Source organism: Pavona decussata, unplaced genomic scaffold, assembly GCF_977016875.1.
Source record: "Pavona decussata unplaced genomic scaffold, jaPavDecu1.1 SCAFFOLD_124, whole genome shotgun sequence".
In the NCBI taxonomy this organism is placed as follows: Eukaryota; Metazoa; Cnidaria; class Anthozoa; order Scleractinia; family Agariciidae; genus Pavona; species Pavona decussata.
Genome location: NW_028145538.1, coordinates 1,441,324 through 1,456,558, shown reverse-complemented (window position 1 = coordinate 1,456,558; position 15,235 = coordinate 1,441,324). Strand labels below are relative to the sequence as shown.

At 37.9% G+C, this 15,235-nt stretch overlaps 2 protein-coding genes across 2 annotated transcripts in view; both read left to right on the top strand.

Moving 5' to 3' along the window:
- The first annotated feature begins 354 nt into the window (after window positions 1–354).
- Window positions 355–15,235, top strand: part of LOC146469385 (uncharacterized) — a 136,148-nt gene continuing 121,267 nt past the window's right edge. Inside the window, exon 1 of the mRNA XM_085123422.1 lies at window positions 355–792. The gene's annotated coding sequence lies outside the window, so the exon portion shown is untranslated. The remainder of the gene's footprint in view (window positions 793–15,235) is intronic.
- On the top strand, window positions 2,335–13,620 carry LOC146469390 (uncharacterized). Its single transcript, XM_085123429.1, has 12 exons — window positions 2,335–2,461; window positions 2,877–2,982; window positions 3,264–3,425; window positions 4,042–4,119; window positions 4,453–4,520; window positions 4,816–4,972; window positions 5,821–5,982; window positions 6,110–6,187; window positions 7,045–7,112; window positions 7,722–7,835; window positions 9,616–12,096; window positions 12,703–13,620. Exons 2-11 carry the CDS (start codon window positions 2,895–2,897, stop codon window positions 12,070–12,072), a joined length of 3,432 nt encoding a protein of 1,143 aa, XP_084979555.1. The 5' UTR covers window positions 2,335–2,461; window positions 2,877–2,894; the 3' UTR covers window positions 12,073–12,096; window positions 12,703–13,620.

The window sequence follows — 15,235 nt, the reverse complement described above, 5'->3', positions numbered from 1 at the left end:
ATGTAAAGTAGTACTGATCAGTATAATGTGGAAGGTTGAGTCGGTTAACTAAACAGTTCCTATTTGTGTTACTTTACCCGGATCTTCATCTGCGCTCGATAAATAAACTGTTAAAATTAATCAACCCCAAATAGATAATTCTGACGCATGAGGTAGAAAACATGACTGACTGTTTTCAGTTTCTTATAAAGAAGATAAAACTATTCAGGGAAAGTCCCTGATTTTGATGTTGCACCGTTATAAAGCAAGAGATGGTGAGATAAGTACAACTTCTAATGCAATTTGCGGGTTTGCCAAGTATTTATAAGTTTAGTGAATTCATGGACTTTTGCTTCCTGGATTAGGAATTCTGACGAAGAACTTACAATTCCAAAAAGAAATACGGCAGAAAATTGTCATTAAAAGCGCAAAGGATTTTGCGCACCTAAGTACGTTATCTACGGTTGAAATTTATGGATTACATGTACACGAGGCTTTTCAGCCTGTTTTGTCGGGATCAATGTTCCAGTCGGGTTTCTTCAAACTATTAAACTGCAGCAGTAAATTTTATAGTTTGGGTAGAATTTGGTCTGATATTTAGCCAAACAATTTCTTTACTTTCAATCTGTCTCCTCGTGACGTTCGTTACAATGTTTTTTTTTTTCGCGGATGACACATTCGTAAAACGTGATCTACTGATTTCGGTTTCTTTGAATGAAACTATATTTCCTTATTTTTGAATTGAGATCTGTCGAATCAAATGACCCCTGATAACTGATCTGCAACACATTGTCAAGGCACTTAAAGTTTGAGGTAAGCACAGCTAAAACCGCCGCACTTTGTATGTAGACCGTATGGCGTATGTAGTTAAAACAGTTTAAAGGAGGAGAACGAACAGTGCAGTTTCACAATATTGATTTTTTTTCGTGTTGTTTTGTTTTGTTTTGTTTTCGGAGGAAAGATGAAAATTCCTCCAGACTCTGCGAATTGTTTAATTTATCTGAAACTGGATGCAGTAGCAACTTCAAGGACTCTTGTTTCTTTGATTAGAAACTGCTTGAAAAAGTAAAATACAAAAGAAAAACTTTACTGCTCTGTGGTTTACAAAAGCAAACCTATATGGTTTTTAGTCAAATAGTGAGAAGCTGGCATGCAAATGAATGACTTAACTTCCCTGAATTAAACGAAACTACCTGCCAAGTAGAATGGTACAGCAGTAAGACTTAGCCCTGCGGCTAAGCAAAGCAGCTCCATTTGTAATTTGTCTTTGAATTTTGTAGTTCATGTTAAATGTCATGCTCGTTGACATGAGTTTGGTTTTGTTTTGATTGCACCAAAAACGGGTTTCAGAATGCGACAAGCCCTTTACTTCCGCCGTAAGTTCTCATATCATGAACTCAGTGGGATGTATTTCTTCCTTTTATTTTAACCATGCAAATTAAGCCTGAGCCTAAATGAAGTCGAAAAATATGATAACCAATTCAGTTTATTGGGAAAAAAGTGTTCTGTGTTTTGAAGTTCCGCTTTTCAACGTTCATGAAAGATGCACTTAACAAAGATTTCGGTTTCTTGGGATGAAAATATAGTAATTCCGTGTTTGTTGAAGTCAGTCCATCGTTTCAATAACAAGTTCGTTGAAGAAAACACTCATCATCTTTTGTCTGTAATTGATACAGAAAGCACAGCTATAAAACTAAGCTTCGGATTATATAACTCCAAAAGTGGCAACACTTTTTAGAGAAGGGTTGGGACAAACTTGATCTTTTGACTTTCGAATTCAAGATGGAAATTTCACCAAATTGTATAAGTTGCTTAATCTGAGACTTTTATTAAAATACCGCACTAATAACGTCACCGGCTTTTGCCGACTGATGAAAGAGATATAATCCATAAAAGAAAAATTGCTGTTCGCTTTTGTTTGACTTAAAACAAATTTATACTCCCTCTGTTTCGGCTTAGTTATTTCGCACTTAGAATATTCAATGTATCTGGAAAAAAGCACAAATGTTCAATTTCCCGTTAAAGGTGATTTTCCTTTATGTCCTTTGTTATTGTCAAATTGCGTGACCAAATCCAGCCGTTCTGTTCGTCCATAGGTAACGTGATCTTTGATGAACAATTCTGTTTTCGTTTTTCTTCTGGCATCATAGGAGGAATGCCTGACCGGTATGTTAGGACGTCAAATAAGAACGCGAAACAAGCCTTTCGTTCTCAAAAAATGCCTCCTTTGTCTGAGTCGCGAATGTGAAGTGTTCATTTATAAAATTATCCGAGAATATAAAATCCCTTCCTTATCCTTCACAAACCCATTTACTTACCCCCCAGAGTGTCAGTCGCTTTGTCCTTGAGGTTGTGTGAATGTTTTGTCCCTTTTATACCTAACTGTCTTGTATTTCATACTGATCTTGGCGTGCAACGTTTTTTCTTGTAGCCGGCCACCCTGGCAAGTCACATGATGTAAATTACACATTGAACTTATCAGGTTGGTATTAATGTCGTCCATTGTATTCAAATTTTTCCGAATAAGCCAGAGTGGAATAAGAACATGAGTTGCTTATTTTCACTCTTTGAAGACCCCGATTTTTGGCCTCTTGGGGCTGGAGATTAAGCGGATTCCCCCTCCCCCCTCTTCCCCTTCATAACTACGAGAGTATAAAAGCTATGCCATTGGAGCTTGGAGGATGAACAGTGCTTTTCCTTTTGAGGTCCGAAACCAGGCGATGACTTGTTCAAATGACATAGAGATGACGTCATGATTTCCAGAAGGCAGCGATCTTGGATTTGTTTATTTTTCCTTAATTGGTGTTTTTCGTTTTGTACGAACATTTCAGCTTCGCTTTTGAATACAACAACAACGACTTAAAAACTAAATGAAAGTACGAACATTGAATCCCTAGGATGAGCTCCCAGCATTAATGGCGAGGAGTCCAACCAAAGTTACAAATGAGAGTGACATTCCAGTTGGTGAAGAAAAACTGGATTTTGATGACAACACTTTGAGAGGTCAGAAGAAACATATCATAAGATGAATGTTTTTAGTATATTTTTTTTACCACATCTTGTATTTTGATTCCTGTAATAACCTCCTCGCATCATTTATTTTCTTCGTAGCCCAATTGTGCCAATATCACCAGTTCCAAGCGCCGCTGATATACTTCGGTTATAAGCCAACCTATTCCCCATCCCGTCCAAACTCTCACGAGTTTGTCGAAGTGAAAGGCTTTTAATTAGATAGGGATACGAGTAATGTCCAAACCTTTTAAATTGCTTGATTTGATTTTTAGCCATAGCAGAGGTTTACAATAATGAAGGTAATGAGAGATACGAAGGGGAAGATCTCAACAACGCTATGCACTTCTACACGGAGGGAATTCAAGTGAATTGTAAGGATGAAGAACTGAAGGCCAAACTTTACAGCAACAGGGCGGAGGCATATTTCTGTTTAGGTAAGAATTTCTTACTTTTTTAGACTTTGCGCAACTACCGGGTTTTAACACTACGGTGTATTAACAACGCAAATTTAAAGAGTTCTTTAAAGGGGCAGTATCATGGGAGAGCTATGCTATACCAGATTTCCTGTAGAAAATTAAATTAATTAAATTAAATTATCTTATCATGCTTTTTTTGGCCAAAATTCACTAAATTTAAACTTTGAACACTGTGTTAATTAATTTCTAAATCGCTAATTTAAAGAAATATTAATAAATATTCTAAGGGGAAAGGTTGAACCAAAATATAGAACAACCGGCGATTTTTATTGCGTTACGACAGCAGAACTTGAAAACGTCGGCCCGACGTTTTCAAATTCGAAGCCATGTTTACTTTGGTCATCAGCCGGCGAATAGTTGATAGTGGAAAGTGCCGTAGATAGTTTCTTTGCATTCTGATAGTCTTTTAATGGAATTTCGTCATTATATCTTGGCTGCTATCAACCGAATAGCGTATTTTCGAATTTCAATGTGTTACTAAAAATAGCGTGATACTGTGCCTCTAAATTAAAACCCCATTATTTAACACACTACCTCTCCGTTTATTTATCTTTCTATATCTATCTCTCTACAGGAAATTACGAAGATTCACTTAAAGATGCAAAACTTGCCACAGGTTTCCAGCCACTGCATATCAAAGCGATCGTGAGAGGTAAGATATCTGAAGAATAGAACTCCATTTTTCGAGGTGGTGGTTGTTGACAGTGACAAAGTTAAAAATGTTTCGTTTAAATATTTACCTTCGTTGAAAAGCTACTTTGTATTTATGGCGGATTAAGTAAAGCATCATATTGCTTATAATAACGTTTACAGAAACAAAATTGTAGTATTTCTTTAAATACATTTCTGAATACTTTTTCTTAAATGTAGCTAAGCTTAACCGAAGGCATTCTTGCGTCGGTGTTCTTAGAAAAGTCTTCTAGTGATCTACCCTGTTTTCAAAAAAGAAAATCATTTCGAACTTACATTATTTTCTTTTTTTTAGGGGCAAGTGCTTGTGTTCAGCTGAGACAATTTGAAGAAGCCATCACGTGGTGTGAAAAAGGATTGGCAGTATCCTTCATTGTAAAAGCTATGACGAAAAATATTATTTAGATTCAAATTTGAATGAACGTTCATTCCTGCTATTGTGCACAAAATCAACGCTGATTAGAACAAATGATTTGTTTGATTCTTCATGACAATTTCAATGATATTGTTTCTCATAAAAAATCCGAAAGAGCAAACTGACAAGAAATTAAGACGCCTTACCCATTTGACCTTGTGATGCTTGTTTGACGGTTTTGGTAACCATTGATAACTATTACTTACTTTTAACTTTCTTCTTACAAATCTTGACTTATATAAGATTGACAAGGACAATCAGAAGTTATTGGAATTAAAGAGCCGGTCTGTGGCAGAACAGAACAAACTTCAAGATGGAGGCAAAGAGGACAATGCAAATGAATATGACGTCACAGCTGTTACTGAAAAAACACTGGATAATGATGAAGCCAACTTAAGAGGTAAGGAGTTTCAGTAATGATCACTTATGGTTTAAGGGCTTTTAACAGGCTTATTGAGGAGTTATAGATCGGAAACGTACTAGTTCTTAGGCCTAGTGTTCAGTATATTTATGGTTTGGAAGAGAGAAGATGGAGGTTGGCACCTGGTCAGCTTGATGTCTTATTAAAAAACATGTGACTCTCCCTACTATTATTGACAGTGAATCCAGTTTATGACGTCTCTCCCCACCCACAAAAGTATATCGTTGTAACGTTCCTTTTGTATACATTTTCAAACTTCCATATTCAACGGTTTGGTTTATCGTGAAATAGATTTGAAACAGTTTTCCAAGTTTTGGAGAAACCGAGAAATCCAAGGTGGACGCTGTGAAGAAATAATGTCGTAACGTACTGGCCCACTGTTATATCACGTCATCACCCCATTTTGCGGACACCAAAGAAAATAGTTTTCTTACCTTCAAAGTATCCTACAGGTTTTCTTATTATAGCCTTAATGCTCTTGAACGTGCAAAGCGGAGGCAGAAGCGACCCCCACCTTCAGGCCTAGGCTGAATAGGGAAATTGAGGCAATTCTGAAAACGTTTGCACTTTTTTATGACCTGTGGTACGACGCAGCCGTTAAAAAGGAAGTACTATGAGAAATTTATCGACGATTTTCCTGTTATAGTAGTTAGGCCACAGTTCATCATAACCTTGGGTAAGCTGCTTTACTGGTAAAACTCGTACATCGGTTTTAATAAAGTCATTTTTTAAACTTCATTCAGGAAATAACAGGTTCCAAGTTTAGAAAGGGGATGATGCTTCATCTAATTCATTCATAAGAAAGCCTTTTATTTTCTTTAATTTAGCGATAGCAGAGCTCTTCAAGAATGACGGCAATGATGAATTCAAGAAGAAAGGTTTCAGAAATGCCATACTTCTTTACACAAAAGGAATACAAGTCGATTGCAAGGATCAAGAACTGAAAGCCAAACTGTACAACAACAGGGCAACAGCTCATTTCAATCTGGGTGAGAAAAAAGTTTTGAGGCTTTCATCATTTTGTCAAATTAATGTATTACCACAGAAATTAAGAGCGGTTAAGTTAGTCGTACGCTCGTTAGCACAGTAGATCACTTTCCATTGATTTTCACGCAGGTAACTTCCATGATTCACTGAGTGATGCAAAGGCTGCCACTTATTTACAACCGTCTTATGTGAAAGCGATTGTAAGAGGTAAGAGAACAGTGAGAATTTTACTTAAAAAACTTGCAGCTAAGGCGTGCTTTATATTTAAGGTGGCTGGCACTGATTTCCATCACTTGTACTTTATGGTTGAATATAACCATTCTTTATCAGCTAATACAACAATAACGGTATCCCAAATATGCCTAGACGTTAGTGAACAACATATGGTCAATATTTCAACACAATAGGTTACCATAGCAAAAGTTTAACCTATTAAAGCACCCTTTAATTTTACCGTTAAGTGGTTATTACTGAAAAACAAGATCGGTGACCCCCATTTTTTATTATGGAACTGTAGTAAGCATGTTTAAATGCAACTTTTTCCAAAGTGTAAGAAAATTATACGATAAAAGTTCAGAGTCACCTTAAATTTTGGAATGTTGCTATGGTAACCTATTACGTCGAGAAAATTACCATATGTTGTTCTTCAATGTTAAGGCATTTGTTTGATATCCTTATTGCCATCCGTCAAAATATTATTACTAGAGAGTCATGGTTAAATTGACATACCTTCCATTTTTTAAACAAGTCTTTTACTTATTCTAACTCTAAATCTTGGGACTTGCTTTCTAATCCTGAAGAGTTAAATAATTATAGCGTTGGGCTTTCAGACGTAAAAGATGCGTACAGTATTTAAATCTACATCGATTATTTTACAGAATTTTTTATTAGATGAGCATTAACGAAACCATAGACATTTTGGGATATCGTCCAACTAATTAGCTAACTCCCTTGACTGGAAAGAATTGTGGAGTCAGCCAGTTATTTTATGTATGAATTTTATATGTGTATTATCACGAAGGAGACATATTTGCCAGAGCTCATCATATTTTATTTTTCAATAGGAGCAAGTGCCTGTGTTCAACTGAATCAGTTTGAGGAAGCCATCGCTTGGTGTGATAAGGGATTAGCAGTATCCTTCACTGTACACTAACAAATAAAAAGAAAAATAGTTATTTCTCAGTTTTACAACTTTGAAATAACTGAAACTTGACCTATTTGCAAGGATGAACTCATTTAAGAGAAATAGTTGGATTATGTTGACGTTTTCTTGTACACGCGACTATTTACTACAAGAAACGTTTTCTTGAAGCTTGGCACTCCAAGAGGGATCTAAGTACAGACTACTAAGACAATGATAATCTGACATTAAAATTTCAGAAAAGTTAGCCGCTTTCTCGCTCACGTACATCGCAGTCTTTAAAAACATTGCTTTTCAACCATTTTAGCCGTTTGACGTTCTTGAAATTCTTGTTTTGTTAATAAAAAAGGCTAAAAGTTTTAGGTCGAAACATAGCTTGGAACACTGAGTCTCATGTGGATGGTTTTGAATGCCTTTGTCATACCATTTAACTTCCTGTTGTAATTCAATGACCACTCGTTATCTCCAATGTAACTCTTTTAAGAGTTACACCGGAGATAACACCGGAGATAACACCGGAGATAACATCCTTAAAAGGATGTTGAAATTCTTGATGACCTTTGTTTTTGTCGTATTTATAAAAATCCTAACCAATGTAAGATTGACAAGAATAACCAGAAGTTGTTGGAAATAAGGCGCCGGTGTGTCCGGGAACAAGGCAAGCTGCAAGCTGCTGGGAAAAAGGAGGCGAAGGATCCGTCTGAAACTCAAACAGTAAGTTTTAAGATCTCTTCTTTGTTTAGTGGTTGAGAAAAAAAGCTTGTGGTCGTTGGATTACAATAGGAAGTTAAAAAAAATTAATTTGCAGCGCTTACAGAACATTAGCAAACTGTGCCATTGCACCTTGTTAATTGTTTCTCTTTAAGAGAAGAACCTTTACACCTTGCATACTAGGAAACCCTATGAATGACAAGTGTCCAGGTTTCACTGACGACAATGCTTGGTAATCTATTGATAATGATCAGGCTGATATTTGTAAACGGGGACCTGTGAATTGAAATTAACAAATCGTAATATTTTGTCATCCGGAAGTTGCCCTGGTACCTGGCCATTTGCTTTGCTCTTGTGATTCCACCAGCAGACATATGCCGGCAGGTAAAGGTTAAAAAACGTCTGAGGCCGTTATAAAACAATTTTTCCTCGCGTGTTCTGTTCATCGGATTAACTGAAGTGTGGCGCTTGAATGGTCTCGGTTACTAGGGTAACCGCACCTGAATAATTTACTTGGAAATCCGGAAAACTTTGTCTTGGCTGCTGGGGAAACCCTTGACTTGGGGTCACCATACCTCCTGTAAACACAGCCCTTACTCACGTTACCTCTAGGTATTACGACAAGCAAACATTTTCGAGATTAACCCTGGGGCGTATAATACAGAGAGGGGAGGGTAGATGACAACCATTTTAACGTTTTTTTATTATCTTTAGCATCTCTTACCGTGCGGGGGTGGAAAAGGGGACAAGACTTTTACTGTCTATTTAGTTTTTAACTTGGGTCTCGTAAATTGTTTTCGTTTGACAAGTGATGTTGTCATGGCATCCCAAGTTTAGATAGGCATGTTGAATAAAATGTTGCGCTGTATTAATTTGATTTGACATTCTTCGAACACCCAGTTAAAGTATCCAGATTTAGTATATACTACACGAGTGAAGCATGCTTTTCGTGCGCGGTGATTGGCTAGTTCTGAGGTGATTAGCCAAGTGCTATTCACCTCCGAGCAGCTGAAGAGAAACAAGATGGCTTTCCGTTTCGCCACGGTCAGTTAAGAGTTTCTACTGCAGTGACTTACACAATTTTGTTTTTAGGATTTAAAGCGTAAAGTGATTCGAGTCAGGTGCTCAGCACTTGAATCTCTTTTTTTATCAACCCTGTTGATAACACCAAACATTTTATATGAAAAAAAGAAGGCCCGAAGTGCTAGATGAAACTGAATTGAATGACATCAAGCTGGGCCCTACAATGATGGCTATAAGAAGACGCTGAAAATGTAGTAGGAGATAAACTAGTGGATGATAAAAAGAAGAACGAAAACAGGGCAAACTTGCCATGCCAACTCGCAGGCTAAATTGTTTGCCTTCTTGTCTTCGACACAACTCCACTCTTCTAAACAGATCTTCTTAATATTGCTCCTTTTTTTAAATTTTAAAGCTTTATTGTGTCTATCTTCTTTACTATCATTTTCTATATGTCGCTTGTTTTGATTTAAAGTCTATTATAATATTTGATTAAGAAAGGCGAGGAACGATTGTTCGACATGCAGCTGTACATGTATGCTATTTAATTGTGTCATGTTGCCGGAGGCGAGTGAAGGTGTTGATTAAGATGATGATTAAGATTAATTGTAAATGTGCTCTCGTTTCTTTGCTGTTAAAAATCAAGTAGGGTTAATTTGCATTACGTAGTATAATACTTGACAGCTTAGTTAAAAACAAAAGGTCAGCAAACAAGTTTTCATGCATGTAACAGCGTCCATGATTGGGTTTTGATGTTTGACAGGACAATGGAACCTTTGCGGTCAAAATTGGCACTTATCACAGTCTCGGAGATTTCAAAACAGCCATAGACTACTTTGAACGTCAGCTAAAAATCGCAAAAGACGTTGGAGACATTTCAGGTGAAGGAAAGGCGTGTTGTGATCTAGGCTGCGCTTATCGCAGTCTTGGAGATTTCAAAACAGCCATAGACTACCACGAACGTCACCTAAAAATCGCAAAAGACGTTGGGGACATTTCAGGTGAAGGAAACGCGTATGGTCTTCTAGGCTGCGCTTATCACAGTCTTGGAGATTTAAAGACAGCCATAGACTACCATGAACGTCACCTAAAAATCGCAAAAGACGTTGGAGACATTTCAGGTGAGGGAAAGGCGTATGGTAATCCAGGCTGCGCTTATTGCAAACTTGGAGATTTCAAAACAGCCATAGACTACCTTGAACGTCACCTAAAAATAACAAAAGACGTTGGAGACATTTTAATTGAGGGAATGGTGTATAGTCATCTAGGCTGCGCTCATCACTGTCTTGGAGATGTCAAAACAGCCATAGACTACCATAAACGTCACCTAAAAATCACAAAAGACATTGGAGACATTTCAGGTGAGGGAAAGGCGTATTGTAATCTAGGCAGCGCTTATCACAGTCTTGGAGATTTCAAAACAGCCATAGACTACTTTGAACGTCACCTAAAAATCGCAAAAGACGTTGGAGACATTTCAGGTGAAGGAAAAGCGTATGCTAATTTGGGCGTTTTTTATGGTGATCTTGGAGATTGGGAAAGAGCAATAGAGTACTTTGAATGTGAACTAGAAATCGTAAAAGAACTTGGAGAAATTTCGTTGGAAGGAGACGCATATAGTAATCTAGGCATCGCTTATCACACTCTTGGCGATTTCAAAAGAGCCATAAACTACCTTGACCGTGCCATAGAAATTCAAAAACAAGTGATGGACATACTTGGAATTGGCCAATCATGTTATCACCTTGGTAAGGTCTTTCAATCAACTGGCGCTTTATGCAAAGCTACAGATTGTTTTCAATATAGTGTAACAACGCTCAATGATGTAAGACGTCATCTAGTGTTTAAGGATGACTGGAAGATGAGCTTGCGTAATCTTCACCAGTATGTATACGTTAGTTTATGGCGTTCATTGTTAATGCAAGGCAAGATTATGGAGGCTCTTTTGTCTGCTGAACAGGGACGTGCGCAGGCTTTGAAAGATCTCTTAGAGTTCAAGTATGCATCCCAAAACACCCCAGTAGATTCTGGCACAGAAAAAGAAACTATAGCTGAGATTTCAAGTTTTCTTCCTTGCAGTACAGTTTTCATAGCACTAGAGAACCAAGAAGTAATTTTGTGGGTTTGCCAGAAAGGAAAGGATGTTCATTTAAGACGAAAACAGATCCCCGATGGCCAAGTTGATGTCGAGACTTTCTTGAGCTCTTTGATGTCGACCGCAAGGCAGGAAATTGATGTAAGAGCTGTTATCAAATGTGAGGATCGTTCATTGGAAACTGCGGGAGAAGGAAACCTTACAGATGAGAGATCCCCTCCTGAGAATAAACGAAATAAATCCTCGCATCTCCAGAAAAGTGCTCTAAGTTTATTATATGAAACCATCATTAGTCCTATCCAAGATTTGTTAGTTGACAATGAAGTTATATTCGTCCCCGAGGGTCCTTTGTGTTTGGCTCCTTTCCCTGCATTCATGGACTCAGATTCAAAGTACCTGTGTGAATCTTTCAGAGTGCGCGTGACTCCATCGCTGAAGAGTTTGAAGTTGATCGCCGATTGTCCAGCAGAGTACCATGTTAAGACTGGGGCGCTTCTCGTGGGTGATCCTTGGGTGCAAGATGTTACTTTCGAGGGGGATAAATTACAGCAGCTGCCATTCGCACAAGAAGAAGTACAGATGATTGGGCGAATACTTCACACTGCACCTCTCATTGGAAGACAGGCAACGAAGAATGAAGTGTTGAATGGACTCTCTTCGATTGGTTTGGTGCACATTGCAGCACATGGGAGGATGGAAACAGGAGAAATTGCCTTAGCACCAAACCCTATTCCAGTATCACGGGTTCCTGTGGAGGAAGACTTCGTTTTAACAATGAGAGATGTGCTGAATGTTCAGATGCGAGCAAGACTTGTTGTGTTGAGTTGTTGCCATAGTGCCCGTGGGGCGATTACGGCTGAGGGTGTGGTTGGCATCGCACGGGCATTTTTGGGTGCCGGTGCTCGTTCTGTTCTGGTGTCATTGTGGGCGATTGATGACGAGGCCACTCTGGAGTTCATGAGGAGTTTCTACCAGCACTTAGAGCAAGGAAAGAGTGCCAGTACAGCTCTGAACCAAACCATAAACTGTATGAGAGTATCTGAGAGGTACAGTGAAATGAAGCATTGGGCACCGTTTGTACTCATTGGTGATGACGTCACAATCGAGTTTGGTGAAAAGGAATAGTTGACCATCCAGTTGACCTGGAATGTAAGTAAGCTGATATTGAAATGCTAAACTGTTGTAACTAGAAAAGTCACTATCATTTCTTCATTCGCTTTATGTTAGTGCTGATTTAATCAAAATTTTGAAGTCCGATTTTTTTCCGATATTTAAAGAAAACAAAATCACGCTTTTCCTAACAACCAAGTGCGTTTTCCGAATGTTGGTGTTTTTCTTCTTTGTTCTTTTTTTGTTTGTTTGGTTGTTTTATTTTTATCATTCAAGATTGTTTTCCAGTTGGAAAATGTTTGATGCGAAGCCAGTAAACTTTCACTCCAAAATAATTAGCCTTTTATACGGCCTTACTGATGACCAATATGATATTTCCTGGCGTTTAGCGGTTTTGCAGCCAGTTATAGAATCACATGGTAGTTGAGTGACTTGATCTGAAGGCGATTTAGTCTCGATCTGAAAATTTGAACACGCAGTTTTTAAATTTGTTCTAGCGAATATCTAAATCCTCTATGGAATGAAAACGGCATAGAGGGACGAGAAAGAGAAAAGACTCCGTCACTACAACATTATTATGCGTGTTTATTTCAGAAGTTTCTAGTTGTTACTTAAATGTATCTTGTTGTTGTTTTTGCTTTGTAGCTTCTGAATGAGGAGCTCTAATAAATGAAGAAAAGACCAGAAGATCATTTATGATGGCTTAAATGACTGAGGATCATCATGACAAGGCAACGACTACTACGAACCCGTTAAAAAGAATGTAAATAGCTTTTTGATTTTAAGCTTTGCATGTTTCTGATTGTTAAATAAGTAAACGCTTTTCAAAGGTCCAGACTCCCTTTCAAAAAGTCTGCATTCTAGATCTAATTGATCCAGGAATGTTATCGAAGATTTTACATTTGACGAAGAAATGCGATAATTCCTTGTTGCTGGAACCGCAAGTTAGATGAATGTAAGGAAAGCAAAAGACAAGACTCGATCGGTCTGAAATGATGCTTTTAGTTTAATTATAGTGTTAAATCTGTACAGTGCAGTAGATGCAAGCAAACAATGTTTCAGAGGCATAATTCCTCGAAATAATTTTATTCTAGTAGGCAAAAAAATGACATGTTGATAATGTTAAGTACTATTACTACTATTAACCGTAACAGACATTTTTCTTAGTGGTTACTGTAAAATAGGTCGTATTTGGACCCTTCTAATCGAACCTCCTGGAGCCGCCCATGTACTATACAGTTTATTTTAATTATAATTTTACATAAGGATGGTACTGTTTCCACGATTTTGGTAAGAGTCAAATGTGAAGTATCTGAGACTTTTTCAAATTTTTCAAATTTTTTGTTTACACAGATCAAATAAACTAGCAATCCTCAGTGGAAAATAATTTATAAAAAGTAAAAGAACAAAGAAAAAAGAAACCCAGTGTCTTGAATAAAAAAAATATGACAACTCCTTCTCACAGTTTTAATTACGTTGTAATAGACTAATTTCAAAATATTAAAATTCTAGCTCCTTTACGAGGCTTAGGTGAATATAACAAAATAAATTATTCATCTTTAAGCCTCAATGTTATTTCTGTTGTTTTATTCCGCTAAGCCTCGCAGCCAGGTGCGCATTTTATTATATCGAAATTGGTTTATTCTTTTCAGTTACAACTGCCATTTCTTCCATTCTTTACCAGTTGATATTACAACAGTCCAACATGAGGCAGACAGCTTGGAATATTCGTTCAAAGTGAGTCAGCCGTATTTTCACTTATAGCACTAAATTTTCTCCCAGTTGGATTTGTTTAAATTGATCACGTGACGTGATAGTGTTCATCCGCGGAGACACTGTCAGCGCATAGTGTCCGTCTGGCGAAAATGCCCGGATGAATACTGACTTGTGTGCGCAAACACAGTCCCATTTATTCTTCCAATTCACTAACAAACAGGCTGTTTTCACGGCATTTTATCCTGTACATCTTTCGTTCGTTTTGTTCCGATCATTTTAACTTTTCTCCTTGAAGTTTCAAATTGATGAGCTGCAAATTCGAAAAACCAGTCTCAATGACTTTTGTGCGGAAGAAAATTGAGTGATGAACGATAAAAACAATAGAATGCTTCTGTCTTGGGACTATCGCTATAGCTAATAGCTGCCCCTTGGAAATTTAATGTTCACAAGCCTACGGTATTTGTTTTATGAACATCAAATTTCCGCAGGGCAACTATCATCCGATAGTCCCTCGACAAAAACACTCGATTATTTGAATAGGATCACTGTAATAATCTGTTACATGAAAGAAACAATGATCTCGGGTAAAAGCAAGATAGAACGTACTATGTGAAAATATGTTTACCCGGCGAAGACTGGAACCTCAGTCTCCTGCATTTAAGACAGAAGTGACAATCACTACACTGCAGGCGAATCTACAGTCGGAAAGGGGCGAAATAGAACAGCTTTTAAAATCTTATTCCTTCAACAAGAAAATTTGATTTGCGTTGTCTCTCCCCACCCTGGAAAATTGCAATGGCAACCTAACGAAAGAAGATGAACCAACATTTCGTCCAGGAGGAGGGGGGGGGGGGGGGGGAGGGAGAGGGGGCTATTCTACTTATTTTATATACTTAAGAAACTGGCGATAAAAGGCCGGAGTCCTTTAGCCTCAAAGGTTGAGAAGTCAGTTTTTTCAAGCACGTTATGAATCCCTTGCTAAAGCTTAAATGATTTCTTTGTTCAAAAGCTAAAATGTTTAGAATTCCAACAAAAGTTTTCTCTAGCCAGCGATTGGTAGCCTGTGTACAGCCGCCCCCTCCCCTCAGGAAAAATTCCAAGTGCAACATAAAGAATAGAAGACGTCTGCTGGCAGGCTAGCGATTGGTAATGCATCACCTAACGCAATATAATATGCCTCAACTGAAACTGGGGAATATAAGCTTTTATCAAGCTAAGGGCGCTTTGAGCTTACGTTTAATAGCCAACGAGGCGCGTAACATCAAGTTTGTTGTAATCATCTCATTTCCAACTAGACCACGAGTAGTCCCTTATTCTCTAAGGACAGTAAATCGAGCGGGGCACAAAAGCGCACCCGCGCGTCGTGTGTCCTTTTTCGCGTGAGCTCGCATGGTTCCCCCAAGAAAAATAAGGGACCGTTAGTTATCTAATTTCCAACAAGCAGGAGTGAATTGCTATTTTT

Coding starts and splice junctions, on each gene's coding strand:
- LOC146469390 (XM_085123429.1), top strand. CDS start 2,895: ATGGCGAGGAGTCCAACCAAAGTTACAAATGAGAGTGACATTCCAGTT. Junction 4,973..5,820: donor TGATGAAGCCAACTTAAGAG/GTAAGGAGTTTC, acceptor TCTTTAATTTAG/CGATAGCAGAGCTCTTCAAG. Junction 7,113..7,721: donor GGTGTGATAAGGGATTAGCA/GTATCCTTCACT, acceptor AACCAATGTAAG/ATTGACAAGAATAACCAGAA.